Source organism: Erinaceus europaeus, chromosome 16 (genome assembly GCF_950295315.1).
Source record: "Erinaceus europaeus chromosome 16, mEriEur2.1, whole genome shotgun sequence".
Classification (NCBI taxonomy): Eukaryota; Metazoa; Chordata; class Mammalia; order Eulipotyphla; family Erinaceidae; genus Erinaceus; species Erinaceus europaeus.
In genome coordinates, this window is record NC_080177.1 from 69906714 (window position 1) to 69926256 (window position 19543).

The following is a 19543-nucleotide window of genomic DNA, read 5'->3' on the forward strand; positions in this document are numbered from 1 at the left end:
CCCCTCTGCAGGGCTGAGGATAGAGCAGGAAATGAAACGGGGGAGAGGGGGGGGGTGCTGTAGAGGGCACCAGGAGGGCACTGCCCGTCTCCCTGAGAGTTCAGGTGTTCAGTGTACTCGGCAATCAGGAAGCTGAGGAGCAGCAGGGGGAAGAAGGAGCCGAGGCTCGGAGGAGGAGAAGGTGCCTGGCTGCGTAGCAGTCCTGCTCCAGCCCGTCCCCTGGCCCCTCCCCGCTGCCGGCCAGAGTCACACATGTGTTTTCCTGTTTTCCATTTCGGTCCGTCACCGTCTGCCTTTTCTGCTTCCCAGTGTCAACAGCTGCGGCAGCTTGAGCCCTCCCCCGGGTCCCCCTTCCCAGCACCTTCCCCTCCCCCAGAGCCTGCCGGTGACCCCTCCTCCCACTACCTGCCCAAAGGTCGCGGGACAGGTAAGAGGTGGGAGGGAAGGGACCCTGGGTGAGAGAGGCCAACTCAGGCGAAGGATGGAGTGAGAGTATTAAAAAGGGGCTAACCCAAGAGCCGAGCCCGGTCCCCCCTCCCCCCCAAGCAGAGCTCTCTCCCCAGAGACCCCAGTTCTTTGCTAATGTAAGTCCTGGCCACAGGAGTAAACAATTTCTTTCTTCTCTCTCTTTAAAGGGACTAAGGAGGGAGGAGCCGAGCTCCCAGCTTGGGGTGATGGGGGAAGGCACCTCTAGCTGTAGCTGAGTATTTGTTTTCTGTTCCTGTTGTCAGGGAAGGTGGTTGGAGCTGGGAAGGCAGGACAAGGTGGTGGTGGGGTTTTCTCTGGGAGGGAGGGAAGTGTTCTGTTATAGTTGTTTCGTTGCCCCAGCTGGACCGAGGTTGCTGGAGGCTGTGTGTTTTGGTGTTGCCATTCCTGGGTGGGGTCAGGGCGGGGGCTCCCAAGTCTGCGATCAGCCGTCCACGTGCTGGAGGATGGGCTGCTGGCTTTCCTTGAACCCGGATCTGGAACTGTCTCCCTCAGGCTGAGACCAGGGTGTTGTCTTGAACCCTCCATTGGGTCCTCAGGGGTGAAATCCATCACGTGAGGTCAAATCAAGGGGTGCTGTGGGTGAGAGATGTCACCTGTGGGGTTCCCGACTCTCCCAGGCTCTTCAAAGCCCCTCAGGAGGGGGTTCTGCGGGCCCCAGGCTACCTGGATGGAAGGAGCAGCCCCCACCACCCCGACAGACAGCCAGGGGGTCAGGAGGAATGCGAGCTGCCAGAGATGGATGGTGCCAGGTAGTGATTGAGGGGGGAAAAAAAGAGGGAGGGGGCACTTTCTGTGAAGGACAGACTCCCTGCCCAGTTTACCTGACCCACTGAAGAGTACCTGGAAAGGGTTCCCTCAGAGCGCTTCCTGATGGGACCGCTAGGGGGTGCTGTTTGATGGAGTCTGGCTTCCCCTCCAGTGGGTTTCCATGAAGAAGACGTCCCTTCTCAGATTATGATCAACCAGGAACCAAATCCTGCGCATTTTTCTTTCCTCACGTTCCCTCAGGGGTTCCTCCTTGCTTAGTCCTTCCTCCATATGTCCCTTGCCCACCTCTTGCGCCATTGAATTTAATTTTAAAAGGGCAGACCTGATGAAATAATTCGGTATGCTTTTGTTTGCTTTAGAAGTGACATCTTATAATCGCAGTGCCTTTAGCCCAAGCTTCTGAAGAAGGCCTTTAAATCTAATCACTAGGTCCCCCAGGTGGGGAGCTATCCAAGTGGTTTTTTGTTTGTTTGTTTGTTTTTTTGTCTCAGGAAGGCCTGCAGCCTGAGCTGCTCAGAGAGGGAGGAGAGATGAGGGCCTTGATAGCTCCCTGATAGCACCCAGTGATCTGGTGACTGCCCTAAAGGGATGTAGGGGAGGCACATTAGATAAGGCATTTAGGTACTTAGCAGTGTGTCTGGCAGAAGAAAATGTTTAGTAAATGTTAGCTGTTCCTGGAGGTTTTTTTTTTTTTTGCCTCCAGGGTTATTGCTGGGGCTCACTGAGTGCCTGCACCATGAATCCACCGCTCCTGGAGGCCATTTTCCCCCCTTTTTGTTGCCCTTGTTGTAGCCTCATTGTGGTTATTATTATTATTATTGTTGATGCCATTCGTTGTTGGATAGGACAGAGAGAAATGGGGAGAGAAGGTGAAGACAGACGGGGAGAGAAAGATAGATACCTGTAGGCCTGCTTCACCACCTGTGAAGCGACTCCTCTGCAGGTGGGGAGCCGGGGGCTTGAACCGGGATCCTTACACTGGCCTTCGCGTTTTGTGCCACCTGCGCTTAACCCACTGTGCTACCGCTGGACCCCCCTCCTGGAGCTTTTAAGAAGGAACCTGGAGGGCAGGGGAGCTAGCATAATGGTTATGCAAAAAGACGTTCAACAGGTGATAAAATAGCTCCCTCCGGTAGTGCTTTGCCATATATATATGACCCAGGTTTGACTCTGGCACTTGCCACATTGAAGGAAGCCTCAACACTGTGGTTTCTTTCAGTCTCTCTCTATCTAAAAATCAAACCACAACATTATAACCCACAGACAACACACCTAAGACTCTGAGGTCTGAAGTTCAATCTTTGGCACCATCAAAAGCCTGAGTGGAACAGCGCTCTGGTTACAAAAATTAAGAAACAAAAAGGGGGGGGGAGTCGAGCGGTAGCGCAGCCGGTTAAGCGCACGTGAAGTGCAAGGAACCTCCTAAGGATCCTGGTTCTAGCCCCGGGCTCCCCACCTGCAGGGGAGTTGCTTCACAGGCGGTGCAGCAGGTCTGCAGGTGTCTGTCTTTCTCTCCTCCTCTCTGTCTTCCCCTCCTCTCTCCATTTCTCTCTGTCCTATCCAACAATGACAACAATAAGAATAACTACAACAATAAAGAACAAGGACAACAAAAGGGAATAAATAAATATTTTTTTAAAAATTAAAAAGGGAGGGCAGGGGGCTCTTCTGCTTTTTCTCTACCTTTCTGTTTCTAACAAAGCAACAACAACAACAACAACAAAAAGGAAGTGATTGAAAAGGTCAAACTAGTCTAGATTTCAGTTATTTGTGAGGGTGACTTGGAAGAAGCTTGCTGTCTGGGAGTGAGGACCCAAGACAGTACAAAGGAATTCCTCTTGGTTGAAGAAACATTGAAAAACATTATTATTTATTTATCCAGAGAAAGCTGTGGGGGGAGGGAGAGGGGGAGAGAGAGAGAGAGAGAGAGAGAGAATCTAAGATTCCTTCAGTGTGATGGGGTCCAGGTTCGAACCTGGGCTTTGTACATGACAGAGCAGCACACTTGTCCAAGTAAGCTATTTAGTTGTCCTCCCCTCCTAATTAAAAAAATATTTTTTACTTATTTTAATTTTTACCAGAGCACTACTCAGCTCTACTTTTTTTTAAGTTTCTTTTTTAAAATTTTATTTATTTTTTTATTCGCTTTTGTTGTCCTTGTTTTATTGTTGTAGTTATTATTGTTATTGATGTCATTGTTGTTGCATAGGACAGAGAGAAATGGAGAGACGAGGGGAAGACAGAGAGGGGGAGAGAAAAATAGACGCCTGCAGACCTGCTTCACTGCTTGTAAAGTGACTCCCCTATAGGTGGGGAGCCGGAGCTCAAACTGGGATCCTTACACCAGTCCTTGCGTTTTGTACCACCTGCACTTAACCCACTGTGCTACCGCCCAACTCCCTCAGCTCTGATTTATGTTGGTTTGGGGTTTGGGAAATTGAATCTGGGACTTTAGAGCCTCGGGCATTTGAGTCTCTCTGCATAGCCTTTATGCTATCTCCTCCAGCCATATATATATATATATATATATATATATATATATATATATATATATATTTATTGGATAGAGACACCCAGAAGCCGAGAGGGGAGGGGGTGATAGAGGGATAGAGAATAGAGAGAGACACCTGCAACACTGCTTCACCACTTGCAAAGCTTTTCCCCTGCAGGCGGTGAGGGGTTGGGGGTGGACCAGGGGCTTGAACCTGGGTCCTTGTGCATTGTAACGTGCACTTAACCTTTTTTTTTTTTTTTTTTAGACAGCATGACGGTTATGCAAAAGACTTGAATGCCAGAGACTCTGAGCTGCTAGGTTTAATTCCCAGCACCACCATAAGCAAGAACTGAGCAGTGTTCTGGTAAAACAAACAAAAAAAGAAAAATGGTTGGGGTGGGTTGGGGACCAGAGCACATTCTGGTGAATGTGATACCAGGCCTTGAACTCAGGACTTCATGCTGAGAGTCCAACATTTAAGCTACTGTGTCACATCCCAGGTTGCTAAAATTGTTCTTTCTTTCTTTCTTTCTTTCTTTCTTTCTTTCTTTCTTTTTCCTCCTCCCCCCTTTTTTTTTCTTACCAGAGCACTGGTATTTATGGTGGTGCAGGGGGATTGAACCTGGGGCTTAAGAGCCTCAGGTGTGAGAGTCTCTTTCATAACCATTATGCTATCAACCCCAGCCATAAATTTTTTTTTCTTTAAGGGGAGACTGGAGAGCTAGCTCAGCCTACTACACCAACTTGTATGACTGAGACTCCAGAAGCTGCGGCTAATGCCAGAACTGATCAGTGCTCTCATCCTCTCTCACTCATTTCTTTCATTCTTTCCATTATAAATACAAAAGAATTCAAAAAGAAAAAAATTACTTATTTATTATTGAAAGCGAGAAAGAGCCACTCACTCTGGCACATCTAATGCTGTGTACCCAACTGAAGACCTCACACTTTAGAGGTCAGTGCTCCATTTACTGTGTCATCTCCTGGGTCATAAAAGGAAATAATACTAATACTAATAAGTTAGGATGGGAGAACGTAGAGTAGAAATGCTCCTCAGGGGAAAAAAAAAAAAACTCCATTCTTTGGTAACAGAATGGCCAAAGGGGTTGGAAAATGTGTGAGGAGGGCTGGGGACATAGCACAGTGGGTTGGTTATGCAATAGACTTTCATGCTTGAGCATTGGAAGCTCTTGGCTCAATCCTTCACATCACCATAACCCAGAGAGTTGAGCAGTTCTCTAGTTTAAAGAAGGAGGAAGAGGATGAGGATGAGGAGGAGGAGGAGGAAGAGGAGGAGGAGAAGAAGAAGAACAAGAAGGAGAAGAAGGAGGAGAAGGAGGAGAAGGAGAAGGAGAAGGAGAAGGAGAAGGAGAAGGAGAAGAAGAAGAAGAAGAAGAAGAAGAAGAAGAAGAAGAAGAAGAAGAAGAATGGGACTGGGTGGTGGCATACCTGGTTGAGCACACCCGTTACAATGCTCAAGGACGCGGGTTCAAGCCCCCAGTCCTCCACCTGCAGGGGGAAAGTTTTGCAAGTGGTGAAGCAGTCCTTCAGGTGTCTCTCTGTCTCTCTCTCTCTCCCTCTCTATATCCGCCTTCTATCTTAATTTCTCTCTGTCTCTATCCAGTAAACAAATAAAGATAATTAAAAAGGGGAGTTTGTTGCATTTCAAGTGAGTTCACCTGAGAGGGTGCCTGCTTTGCCATGCCAGCAGTTCAGGTTTGAACCCAGCCCCCCCCATTATACTGGGGAAGCTTTGGTGCTGTAGTATCTGTGTTTCTCTGCTTCTGTCTCTATCACTGTCTCTCTACTTGAAAAAAGTTAGTTTGAGGAGGGTCAGGCGGTAGCACAGTAGGTTAAGCACACATGGCGCAAAGCACAAGGACTGGCATAAGGATCCCAGTTCCAGCCCCCGGCTCCCCACCTGCAGGGGGGTTGCTTTATAGGTGGTGAAGCAGGTCTGCTGGTGTCTATCTTTCTCTCCCCCTCTCTGTCTTTCCCTCCTCTCTCCATTTCTCTCAGTCCTATCCTACAACAACACCATCAATAACATTAGTAATAACCACAACAACGATAAAACAAGGGCAACAAAAAGGGAAAAGAATAGCTCCAGGAGCGGTGGATTCCTGGTGTTCGCGCACCAAGCCCCGGTGATAAACCTGGAGGCAAGAAAAAAAAGTTAGTTTGGAGCTGTGAAACCTTGATGCTGGAAGGGAAAAAAAATGTGTGAGGATTTCAGAATATACATGTAAGAATAAAAGAGGGTATGAAAGAGACCCAGAACACCAGATTTAAAGTGAGCTACACAGATAGAATACAGCTCTGTGGGGAGTTGGGCGGTAGTGCAGTGGGTTAAGCGCACGTGGCGCAAAGAGCAAGGGCCTGCGGAAGGATCCCGGTTCGAGCTCCCGGCTCCCCACCTGCAGGGGAGTCTCTTCACAAGTGGTGAAGCAGGTCTGCAGGTGTCTGTCTTTCTCTCCCACCCTCTGTCTTCCCCTCCTCTCACCATTTCTCTCTGTCCTATCCAACAACAATGACATCAATAATAATAACTACAACAGTAAAACAAGGGCAACAAAAGGGAATAAATAAATAAATTTTAAAAAAAAGAATAAAACTGTGATTTCCCCGAAATGCTCAGCTTCCTGTTTTGGTCATCTGTCCAGGATAGTTGAGTAAAATCTTATTTCCTCATATTTTTAGGAAATTACAATATATAAGAATAACAATATATCTCTCTCTTTGAGGAGACAGGCTTTCCACATGCTTGGTTTTACTGCTTCTGGGTCTCCTTTTCATTCACAGAGAGACAGAGACAGACACCAGAGCACCAGAGCTCACCCTCACCCCCTGTGACAACTCCTGTGTGGGCTCCAGCCTCCCCACGAGCTATCTATCACGCCCCTAAACTTGTATTTAGAGGACATGTGTATAGGAATTTGGACTTGTTCCACAAAACCCGAAGCTCTTGACTTGTGTTTTTTTCTTTCTTTCTTTTCTTTTAAATATTTATTCATTTATTCCCTTTTGTTGCCCTTGTTGTTTTATAGTTGTAGTTATTATTGATGTCAGAGAGAAATGGAGAGAGGAGGGAAAGACAGATACCTGTAGACCTGCCTCACTGCCTGTGAAGCGAGTCCCCTGTAGGTGGGGAGCTGCGTGCTCGAACCGGGATTCTTACACCGGTCATTGCGCTTTGCGCCACGTGTGCTTAACCTGCTGGGCTACCACCCGGCTCCCTTTTTTCTTTCTTTTAAAAAATATTTATTTACTTATTGGCTAGAAATAGAGAAACATGGAGTGGGACAAGGGAGATAGAGGGAGAAAGAAAGAAAGACACCTACAACACTGCTCTACTGAGTGAAGCTTCCCCTCTGCTTCTGGGGACCAGAGAATTGAACCTGGGTCCTCATACATTGTAACTTATGCACCACCTCCTTGTCTCTGACTCCCCCCCTCCCTTCTCCTTTCTCTCCCTTCTCTCCTTTCTTACCCTGCCCCGTTCTTTACCAGAGCACTTCTCAGCTCTGGCTTATGGTGGTGTAGGGGTTTGAACCTGGGACTTTGGAGCCTCAGACATGAGAGTCTCTTTGCATAACCATTATGCTATCTACCCCCACCCCTTCCTTTTTTTCTTTCTGTCTTAATTTCTTCCTTTCTTTTTTAATGAGAGAGACAGAGACAGAGAGACACCAGAGCACTGCTCAGCTCTGGTTTATGGTGACAGAGACAGAGAGACACCAGAGCACTGCTCAGCTCTGGTTTATGGTGACAGAGACAGAGAGACACCAGAGCACTGCTCAGCTCTCTCTGGTTTATGGTGACAGAGAGAGAGAGACACCAGAGCACTGCTCAGCTCTGGTTTATGGTGACAGAGACAGAGAGACACCAGAGCACTGCTCAGCTCTGGTTTATGGTGACAGAGACAGAGAGACACCAGAGCACTGCTCAGCTCTGGTTTATGGTGACAGAGACAGAGAGACACCAGAGCACTGCTCAACTCTCTCTGGTTTATGGTGACAGAGACAGAGAGACACCAGAGCACTGCTCAGCTCTGGTTTATGGTGACAGAGACAGAGAGACACCAGAGCACTGCTCAGCTCTCTCTGGTTTATGGTGACAGAGAGAGAGAGACACCAGAGCACTGCTCAGCTCTGGTTTATGGTGACAGAGACAGAGAGACACCAGAGCACTGCTCAGCTCTGGTTTATGGTGACAGAGACAGAGAGACACCAGAGCACTGCTCAGCTCTGGTTTATGGTGACAGAGACAGAGAGACACCAGAGCACTGCTCAACTCTCTCTGGTTTATGGTGACAGAGACAGAGAGACACCAGAGCACTGCTCAGCTCTGGTTTATGGTGACAGAGACAGAGAGACACCAGAGCACTGCTCAGCTCTGGTTTATGGTGACAGAGACAGAGAGACACCAGAGCACTGCTCAGCTCTGGTGTATGGTGACAGAGACAGAGAGACACCAGAGCACTGCTCAGCTCTGGTTTATGGTGACAGAGACAGAGAGACACCAGAGCACTGCTCAGCTCTGGTTTATGGTGACAGAGACAGAGAGACACCAGAGCACTGCTCAGCTCTGGTTTATGGTGACAGAGAGACAGAGAGACACCAGAGCACTGCTCAGCTCTGGTTTATGGTGACAGAGAGAGACACCAGAGCACTGCTCAGCTCTGGTTTATGGTGACAGAGAGAGACACCAGAGCACTGCTCAGCTCTGGTTTATGGTGACAGAGAGAGACACCAGAGCACTGCTCAGCTCTGGTTTATGGTGACAGAGAGAGAGAGAGACACCAGAGCACTGCTCAGCTCTGGTTTATGGTGACAGAGAGAGAGAGAGACACCAGAGCACTGCTCAGCTCTGGTTTATGGTGACAGAGAGAGAGAGAGACACCAGAGCACTGCTCAGCTCTGGTTTATGGTGACAGAGAGAGAGAGACACCAGAGCACTGCTCAGCTCTGGTTTATGGTGACAGAGAGAGAGAGACACCAGAGCACTGCTCAGCTCTGGTTTATGGTGACAGAGACAGAGAGACACCAGAGCACTGCTCAGCTCTGGTTTATGGTGACAGAGACAGAGAGACACCAGAGCACTGCTCAGCTCTGGTTTATGGTGACAGAGACAGAGAGACACCAGAGCACTGCTCAGCTCTGGTTTATGGTGACAGAGACAGAGAGACACCAGAGCACTGCTCAGCTCTGGTTTATGGTGACAGAGACAGAGAGACACCAGAGCACTGCTCAGCTCTGGTTTATGGTGACAGAGACAGAGAGACACCAGGCACTGCTCAGCTCTGGTTTATGGTGACAGAGACAGAGAGACACCAGAGCACTGCTCAGCTCTGGTTTATGGTGACAGAGACAGAGACACCAGAGCACTGCTCAGCTCTGGTTTATGGTGACAGAGACAGAGACACCAGAGCACTGCTCAGACTGGTTTATGGTGAGGCAGGGACTTTGAAGTCTCAAGCCTGAGAGTCCCTTTGTCTCTTTCTTTTTAAAAAACTTTTTTATTAGCTTTATTGATTGGATAGAGACCGCCAGAAATCGAGAGCGAGGGGACGATAGAGAGGGAGAGAGACAGAGAGACACCTGCAGCACAACTTCACCACTTGCAAAGCTTTTCCCTGCAGGTGGGGACGGGGGGCTTGAACTGGGCCCTTTGCACATTGTAACATGTGCGCATAAGCAGGTGCGCCACCACCGGGCCCCAGTCTCTTTCGATGACCATGGCGTTGTATCTCCTCTCCACCCCCTCAGTCTTTTTCTTTTTGAAGATTGATTCATTTATTTATTTAATGGGAGAGAGCGAGAGATCAGAGTACAGTCCAACATTTGCTGCGCCACTGGCCAAACCCGTGGCTTCACATGTGCAAGTCCTGAGCTCTAGCCCAGAGCCTTCTTCCTGGCACCTGCGTTGGTCCCTGCAGAGTGTGAGGGAGCAAGAGCAGGTGGGGCTTGTAGCCAGAGGGCTGGTCTTCCCTTTTGACCTTGGTCTCTTTACTGACTGGAGACTGGAGGGTACCAGCCCTCTCAGATTCTGGGGAAGTGTGTGAGTTATCTTCCAATCACGGGACTGCCTTTACACTTCCTCTAATCTCAGCTGGAGAATAAGTCTTTGTGTCACACTATAGCCTTCCTGCCTTTCTTCCTGGGGCTTGAGAGAGAAGTGGGGCCTGGGTGGGGCCCAAGGTCCCAGATAACCCAGCCATTCTTTCTTAACTGTTGCCCAGTCCTCAGGCACCAAGCTCCAGGAACTGTATCCCCGCTGACTCTGTCCTTTTTCTTCTGGGTCCCCAGCCCCGGGGCAGAGCTGACACAGGAGATTCCAGCAGCTCTGCCTTCTTATCTCGGAAAGTGCTGAGCCCAGAGCTCCCAGCTGCCCCTTTTTGCAGATGTGAAGGGCCAGTGAACCTTGGCCCCAGACAGTTGCTTAACACTCCTTCCCCCTCCCCGCCCCCTCCACCCGTCTTCACTTCTAGATTTGACTTAAATTCCTAAGCCTGGGTCAGACCTTTCCTTTTACTGCTGGTTCATAGGAGTGGTCAGACCTCTCGCTCACTGGAGGCTTCACTGGGACTTTGTCTCCTGCCTGCCTGCCTGGAAGCTGCCTGTCCCCAAGGACTGGGGGTGAGTGTGCCTTCCTCCCCTCTCCATCACCCACTTCCGGCACCCCCAACCTCCTGCTCACTTCCTCTGGCCCAGAGCTCCTAGACCTCATGTTTTCCCACTTGCCTGTCTGCCTCCCTCCTCTGCCGCTCTGGGGGCCTGGCTCCAGCTGCTTCCCTGCCCTTGACTCTGGGTGCTTTCTCTCCAGCTCCTGGGTGGGGAGCAGGTCTGCGTGGGGAGCAGCTGTCTCTAGGTTGGGTCACCCATTGGCTGGACCCTGTCTCAGACTTTTGCAGGTAATGTAACTGTGGATGTGAGGGATCTGAGGGCAGGAGGTACCTGGGAAAGGAGAAGTGATGAGAAGTGTGGGTGTGCTCTGGCTGAAGACTTCACCTCCGTGGGGTTAAGGGGTACAAGAGATCTCTGAAGCTAGTAGTTTGCCAGAGCTGGAGTCCGGTGTGGGGTGTGGAGCAGTGTTGTGATGAGAATCACAGATGAGCTTTTTGTAAGATTTGGCCCTGGGCTGGGGGGGACAGCATGCTGGTTATACAAAAAGGCTCTTGTTCCTAAGGTGCCAAAGATCCCAGGTTCAATCCCCAGCACCACCATAAGCCAAAACTGAGCAGTGCTCCAGTTTAAAAAAAAAATCAATCTTAAAATTCAAAGGTTAGTTCTTTTAAAAATATGTATGTTTTTATTTATTAAATATTTTATTTTGGGAGTCGGGCAGTAGCGCAGTGGGTTAAGCGCATGTGGCACAAAGCCCAAGGACCGGAGTAAGAATCCTGGTTTGAGCCTCTGGCTCCCCACCTACAGGGAGGTCATTTCACAAGTGGTGAAGCAGGTCTGCAGGTGTCTATCTTTCTCTCCCCCTCTCTGTCTTCCCCTCCTCTCTCCATTTCTCTCTGTCCTATCCAACAACGACGACATCAACAACAACAACAACAACAATGAAAAACAGCAAGGACAACAAAAAAAAATAAATAATTAAATATTAAAAAGAAAAAGAAAAAAAATTATTTTAATGAAAGAGAGAGACCAGAGCACTACTCAGCGCTAGTTTATGGTGGTATTGGGGACTAAACTTGGGACCTTGAAGCCTCTGGCATGAAAGTAATTTACATAGTTATTATGCTGTCTCCCCTGCCCTTTAAAAAGAAAACATATTTGTTTATTTATTATTGGATAGAGACAGAGAGGAATTGAGAGGGGAGGGGGAGACAGAGAGACACCTGCAGCCCTGCTCCACCGCTTGTGAAGCTTTCCCATTGCAGGTGGGGACCAGGGACTTGAACCTGCAACCTTGAGCACTGCAGTGTGTGTGCATAACCAGGTGCATCACTGCCTGATCCCTCCCTTCTTCTTTTTTTAAATATGTGATAGGACTGAGAGAAACTGAGAGGGGAGGGGTGATAGAGAAGGAGGAGATAGTGAAGCAGGAGTTCCACCTGCTTCACTGCTTGTGGAGCTTCCCCTGCAGGTAGGGGGCAAGCTTCTAATACTGCATTTCAACGCAGGTGACAAGTGACACTGAAACTGGAGGACGGGCAGACCTGGGGCAGAGGAAGACCAAAATGCCTGGCTCAAACAGTGTCTGTTTCTCTCCTGTGTTACAACAGGCTCAGCCAGAAGCAGGGTTTAATTCTCTGTCTTGAAAATCAGTTTAATGGCGAGAAACAGACTTTCTGGGGCATGAATGCCCTCCCTTAAATGTTCTAGTTGTCAACACTCTCTAGGGGTGGGCGGGGGTGGGGTGGGGGGGAGAAGGGTCCAGTAGCTGACCGCTAGACCATGAATCTCAAAAGAATGAGAGATCTCAGGTTTAATCCTTGGCCCCACATAAGACCTTCTTGTTATGCCCAGAATTTTGAGTCCCGATCTCACACAAAGAAGACCAGAATCACATGCAATAGCAAGAGCCTTTATTAGCAAGCTTAAGCTTGGGCCATTGACACCCCTCTACGCAAGGGGAGAGGGGGAGAGTCTGCAACCTCGATCATTTTTCATCTCACCTTTTTATAGTTAGCACAGGGTGTGTACAGGTGGAAATATTTACTTGGAACAAGAAACAGTTGGTTTCGGGTTAACGGCTGTTCTCAATATTCGGGGCTTTTCTCTAACCTCCACACTTTGTCTTTGTTTCTCTCTCTGGAGAGAGAAGTGTGGGGAGAGAGAGGGTGGAGGAGACAGCTTAATGGTTTTGCAAAAAGACTCTCATGCCTGAGGCTGCGAAGTCCCAAGTTCAATCTCCCACCACCATAAATCAGAGCTGAGCAGTGCTCTGGTGTTTCTCTCTTTGTGTCTCTTTCTCTCGCTACATCTCTCTCAAAAATAAAATAAATAATATATTTTTAAAAAATAAGCAAAATAAGATAAAATAAATCTATGGTGGGAGCTGGGGAGATAACATAATAGTTATACAAAATGTCTTTCATGCCTGAGGCTCTGAGGTTCCAGGTTCAACCCCAGTGCCACCAATAACCCAGAGCTGAGCAGTGCTCTGGTCTCTCTCTCTCTCTCTCATCTGTCTCAGTAAAATAAAAGAAAAAGAAGGGGCCAGGTGATGGCACACTGGGTTAAGTGCACATAGTACTAAACGCAAGGACCTGTGCAAGGATCTCGGTTGGAACCCCGGCTCCCCGCCTGCAGAGGGGTCACTTCACAAGCAGTGAAGCAGGTTCAGGTGTCTCTCTTTCTCTCCTCTCTATCTTCTCCTTCTCTCTCAATTTCTCTTTGTCCTATCCAGTAAAATGGAAAAAATGACTACCAGGAGCAGTAGGTTAATAGTGCGCTACCTCCAGACTCCTTCTCTCTCCCTTCCTGTCACTCCCTTCTCTCTTGATTTCTGGCTGTCTCTATCCAATAAAGATTTAAAAAGAAAAATAACAAACAAAAAAAATAGAACAAAACAAAACAGTCTCAAGCAGTGATGCCCTAATAATGGCCAAACAAAAAAAAAGATAAATCTAGTTGCAGTTGATCTGATGTGTCAGCTAGACAGGGATTAATGGGAGGTGGAAAGTCCTCTGAGCGTGCATGGGGGGCATTCTGGTTGGCTGCATCCACATAGACACACACACACTTGCGCACACACGCAAACACATGCACACATACACACGCACGCACGCATACACACACACACTCACTGATACACAATGCTTTTCTTCCATAGAGGGCGATGCCAGGAAGCTGGTGAAGGCTTTCTCCTCTTGCTCCACCATGGTTACTGCCACCAAGTATGAAGTGGCCCCTCAGCAGGAGGCGGGGGATCCCTCCCAGGCCGAGGAGGTCAGCCCTGGGCCGGAGCAGGTGCAGCTGAAGAAGCAGATCTCACTGCTCAACGGTGTGTGCCTCATCGTGGGGAACATGATTGGCTCCGGCATTTTTGTGTCCCCCAAGGGTGTCCTCATGTACAGTGCCTCCTTTGGCCTCTCCTTGGTCATTTGGGCCGTGGGGGGCCTCTTCTCTGTCTTTGGGGCCCTTTGCTATGCAGAACTGGGCACCACCATTAAGAAGTCGGGGGCCAGCTATGCCTACATCCTCGAAGCCTTTGGTGGGTTCCTGGCCTTTATCAGACTCTGGACCTCCCTCCTCATCATCGAGCCTACCAGCCAGGCCATCATTGCCATCACCTTTGCCAACTACCTGGTGCAACCCTTCTTTCCGAGCTGCTTGGCTCCCTATGCTGCCGGCCGCCTGCTGGCTGCTGCCTGCATATGTAAGTGGGGCTGGGGGGCTGGGGGCGGGGTGTGTGTGTGTGTGTGTGTGTGTGTGTGTAGGGGAGCCTGACGCAGGGGAGCCTGGGTGTGAGTCCAGTTGGGAGGAAGGAGAAGATAGGAAAGCAAACCCTCTCACAATCCTTAAACCAGAGCACTGCTTCTGGTAGTGCTGGGGGTTTACCTGGGACCTTTGATACCGAAGGCATAAAACCTGCCTTTTCTGCATAACCACTGTGCTATCTCCCCAGTCCATGTTGTACCTTTTGTTGTTGTTGTTGTTGTTGTTGTTATTAAATGAACTTATGTTACAGCCTGGGGAAGTGGCACAGTAGATGGAACACTGGCCTCTCAGGTATGAGGTTCTGAGTTCCATCCCCAGTATTGCATATGCCAGAGTGATACTCTGGCTCTCAAAGTATGTTCCGTGAGAAAGTTTAAACTGTGTCAGAGAATTTAAAAGAGAATTTATTTCTCTGCTTATTTCAGTGGTAAGCACCATGAGAGGTTTATGAGCCATTTGTGTGGTTTTTTTTTTTTTTTTTTTTGCCTTCAGGGTTATTGCTGGGGCTCAGTGGTGAATCCACTGCTCCTGGAGGCTATTTTTTTCCTCTTTTGCTACCCTGGTTGTTTTATCGTTGTTGTGATTATTATCATTGTTGTTATTGATGTTGTTATTGTTGAATAGGACAGAGAGAAATGGAGAGAGGAGGGGAAGACAGAGGGGAGAGAAAGATAGACACCTGCAGACCTGCTTCACCGTTTGTGAAGTGACTCCCCTGCAGGTGGGGAGCTGGGGGCTCAAACCGGGATCCTTACGCCGGTCCCTGCACTTTGCACCATGTGGCCCTTTGTGATTTTTAAAAAAATATTTAAAAATTTTAAATTTATTTTCATATTATTGTATAGAGACAGAGAGAAATTGAGAGGGGTTGGGGAGGTAGAGAGGGCAAGAGACAGACACCTGCAGCCCTGCTTCACCACTTGTGAGGCTTTCCCCCTGCAGGTGGGGACCAGGGGCTTGAACCTGGGTCCTTGTGCACTGTGATGTGTGCACTTAACCAGGTGCACCACCACCTGGCCCTGTGATTTTTTAAAATATTTATTTATTTTCCCTTTTGTTGGCCTTGTTTTTTATTGTTGTTGTAGTTAATTTTGTTGTTGTTATTGATGTCATTGTTAGATAGGACAGAGAGAAATGACAGAGAGGGGGAGAGAAAGATAGACACCTGCAGACCTGCTTCACCACCTGTGAAGCAACTCCCCTGCAGGTGGGGAGCCAGGGGCTTGAGCAGGAATCCTTATGCCGGTCCTTGCACTTTGCGCCACGTGCACTTAACCTGCTGCGCTACCGCCTGACTCCCAATTTTTAAAAATAATTATTTATTGTGGTCCAGGAGGTGGCACAGTGTATAAAGCATTGAACTCTCAAACATGAGGTCCTGAGTTCAATCCCTGTTAGCACATGTACCAGAGTGATGTCTGGTTCTTTTTCTCTCTCCTCCTATCTTTCTCATAAATAAATAAATAAATAAATAAAATATTTTAAAAGAATTATTTATTTATTAACAAAAGAAATCAAACAAAGAGACCCTGGGTTCATACTCCCAGAGGGTTAAAGAATAGGAAAGCTGGGAGTCAGGCGGTAGCGCAGTGGGTTAAGCGCATGTGGCGCAAAGCGCAAGGACCAGCTTAAAGATCCCGACCGGAACCCCCAGCTCCCCACCTGCGGGGGGGGGGGGTCTCTTCACAAGTGGTGAAGCAGGTCTGTAGGTGTCTATCTTTCTCTTCCCCCTTTCTATTTTCCCCTCCTCTCTCCATTTCTCTCCGTCCTAACAACGACGACATCGATAACAACAACAGTAATAACTACAACAATAAAAAGACAAGGGTAACAAAAGGGAAAATAAATAAATAACATTTAAAAAAATATATGGGTTTAAAAAGAAGAATAGGAAAGCTATCAGGGGAGGGATGGGATACGGAGTTCTGGTGGTGGGAATTGTTTTGGAATTGCACCCCTCATATCCTATGGTCTTGTTTGTATTTCCATTTTATAAATAAAAATAAATAAATAGGGAGTCGGGCGGTAGCATAGTGGGTCAAGCGCATGTGGCGCAAAGCGCAAGGACTGGCGTAAGGATCCAGGTTCGAGCCCCCAGCTCCCCACCTGCAGGGGAGTCGCTTCACAGGTGGTGAAGCAGGTCAACAGGTGTCTATCTTTCTTTCCCCCTGTCTTCCCGTCTTCTCTTCATCCAACAACGATGACATCAATAACAACAATAACTACAGCAACAATAAAAAAAAGCAAGAGCAACAAAAGGGAAAATAAGTAAATAAATAAATAAATAAATAGAGAAAATAGAGCATCACTCGGACACATGCTGTGCTGGCAACTGAACAGAGAGGGAACCTCATGCCAATGTGCTACTTCCTGGACCACCCTTTCTGATTTCTTTCCCTTGCTCCTTTAAGAAATGTAGTGTGTGTGTGTGTGTTTGAGACTTGTGTTTTTTATTATGTATGAGAGAGAGAAGGAGAGTGAGAGGACAGAGCAAGAGAGAGCACATTTCGCATTGGACACAGAGACAAGAGAAAGCAGAGCATCAGTTTAGTAGTGTATGGTGTCAGGGATAGAACTAGGAACCTCAGGTCTGTGCTCTACCAGTTGAGCTATTTTCCCAGCCTCCACTTTGGTTTGCAAACATGGAATCATAGCATATACAAATTATTACTGGGTGGGGGAGGATAGCATAATGGTTATGCAAAGACACTCTCATGCCTGACGCTCAAGCCCAGGTTCAATTCCGCTCACCAGCATAAGCCAGAGCTGAGAAGTCTACACACAATTTAAATTTTTTTTTTTTTTTATGGAGCATTGCTCTGCTCAGGGGATTGAATCTGGGACTTTGGAGCCTCAGGCATGAGAGTCTCTTTGCATAACCATTATGCTGTCTACTCCTCACACATATAATTCTAAAACTTGCTTTCCCCCTTATAATTTATTAGTGACAGTATACATTTTTCAAGATTCATCTTTCTTTTCCCTCCCTTCCATCCCCCTTCCTTCATTCCTTTTCTTTCTCCTCTTTCTCTTGCTCTCCTATCTTCCTTCCTTCCTTTCCCTCTTCCTTTCTTTCATTCTTTCTTCCTGTTTATTAAATTTATTTGATATGGAGGAGAGATATTGAGAACAGAAGGGGAAATAGAGAGGGAGAGAAAGAGACCCTTACAGCCTTGTGACACTTCTCCCCTAATGGTGAGGACGAGGGGCTTGGTAACATATGTTACATATATTAAGATGGTAACATATGTTCTCAACCAGGTATGCCACCACCCAGCTCTAATATTCTTTTATTATAGATCCACTTTTAACTTTTATAATGCTCTGTTAGTTTATTTTATTTATTTATTCCCTTTTGTTGCCCTTGTTTTTATTGTTGTTGTTATTGATGTCACTATTGTTGGATAGGACAGAGAAATAAGAGAGAGGAGGGGAAGACAGAGAGGGGAGAGAAAGACAGACACCTGCAGACCTGCTTCACCGCTTGTGAAGCAACTCCCTTGTAGGTGGGGAGTCAGGGCTCAAACCAGGATCCTTACGGAGGTCCTTGGGCTTTGCGCCACCTGTGCTTAACCCGCTGTGCTACCGCCCGACTCCTATAATCTGTTTTAAGGATATGCTGTGTATTTAACTAGTTACCCCCCTCTGTTAATGGCCTTTGAAATTTGTTCCAGTTTCTCAGACTTACAGGTAATGAATGCCACAGTGACTATCCTTTTTCACTTGAGTGAGTTTTTCTGTGGGTTAGATACTTTAAGCTGTCATTCTACTGCACTGTAACTATATCTCCATCTCATTAATAAAATATGACTTAAATCTGTGTTTTCAGCATAGCCACACTGGCATCTCTGAGAGACTGAACCCCACATCCCTTCCCTCAGGTGTCTCTGTTCTCCTGGCCTGTGAGACTTTGGGGCCTTGCGGATTCTGCCAACCCCCCCCCCCCCAATTGTGGAGCAGCTCACGGATTCTGTCTGTTTAAGGGGCAGTTGCTCCAGCAGCAGTGCAGTGGGAATTCTGGCCCAGATACAGATACTCACTGGACTAACCTCTCCAGAGAGTATTTTTTAATTTTTCTAAGCTTTTATTTATTTATTAATGAGAAAGATAAGAGGAGAGAGAGAGAAAGAACCAGACATCACTTTGGCACATGTATTGCCAGGGATTGAACTCAGGAACTTATTATTTATTTCTTTTAAAAGACTTTTCTTTATCTTTATTTATTAGAGATAGGTGGAAATTGAAAGGGAAGGGGGTGATAGGGAGAGAAACAGCTGCAACCTTGCTTCACCACTCGCAAAGCTTTCCTCTTGCAGGTGGGGATCAGGGGCTCGAACCCTGGTCCTTGTGCACTGTAACATGTGCGCTCAACCATGTGCGCCACCACCCAGTCCCTTGGGACCTCGTTCTTGAGAGTCCAATGCTTTATCCACTGCGCTACCTCCTGGATCACCCAAGAGTCTTTATTTATTCATTTACTATTTATTATTTTTAATTTTTAAAAATATCTTTTCTTTATTTATGTGATAGAAATAGCCAGAAATAGAGAGGAAGGGGAGATAGAAAGGGATAGAGTCAGAGACACCTGCAGCACTGCACCACTTGTGAAGCTTTCCCCTGCAGGTGGGGACCAGAGGCTTGAACCCGGGTCCTTGTGAATTGGAACATGTGTGCTCAACCAGGTGTGCCACCACCTGGCCCCTACTATTATTATTATCTATTTATTTATTTAAAAAAGGAGACATTGACAAAACCATAGGATAGGAGGGGTACAACTCCATACAATTCCCGCCACCCAATCTCCATATCCCACCCCCTCCCCTGACAGCTTTCCTATTCTTTATCCCTCTGGGAGTATGGACCCAGGGTCATTGTGGGATGCAGAAGGTGGAAGGTCTGGCTTCTGTAATTGCTTCCCCGCTGAACATGGGTGTTGACTGGTTGATCCATACTCCCAGCCTGCCTCTTATTATTATTTTTACTGCAAGTGTATTGAACCTGCATGATTCCACTACCGGCAGGTTTTTTTTTCCTTTTAATTTTAGATTGGAAGAGAGAGGGGAGAGATACCACAGCACTAGTCCACTATTTATGGAACTTCCCTATGGAGATGTGCACAGTGCTCCCATGTGATTCTGGGGTTTCAAACCTGGGTTCCCATGTGTGATAAAATATGCACGTTACCAGGTGAGCTCTTTCCCAGCCAGCCCCCTATTAATTTTTTTTACAGAGAAGAGATACATCACAGTACTGCTCCACCATTCATGGAGCCACCCCCTGATGCTGTCCATGGTGCTCACATGATGCTGGCTTGAACCCAGCCAGGATATGCACTCTCTTGGGTGAGCTGTTTCCTGGCCCCTTCCGTGAGCTTTATGTCTCTTTTTCTTCATTT

At 47.6% G+C, this 19543-nt stretch overlaps 1 protein-coding gene across 4 annotated transcripts in view; it reads left to right on the forward strand.

Moving 5' to 3' along the window:
- The first annotated feature begins 267 nt into the window (after positions 1 to 267).
- The window catches only part of SLC7A7 (solute carrier family 7 member 7), a 62029-nt gene continuing 42753 nt past the window's right edge, over positions 268 to 19543 (forward strand). The window contains exons 1-3 of one of the 4 annotated variants that reach the window (XM_016194544.2): positions 298 to 427; positions 10299 to 10389; positions 13541 to 14086. In XM_016194544.2, the coding sequence (XP_016050030.1) occupies positions 13588 to 14086 (499 nt within the window). In that variant the 5' untranslated portion in view covers positions 298 to 427; positions 10299 to 10389; positions 13541 to 13587. Of the gene's footprint in view, positions 428 to 4026; positions 4116 to 10298; positions 10390 to 10534; positions 10665 to 13540; positions 14087 to 19543 lie in introns of those variants that run through there. The other 3 variants (XM_016194547.2, XM_060175333.1, XM_007536799.3) reach the window with 3 other exon arrangements.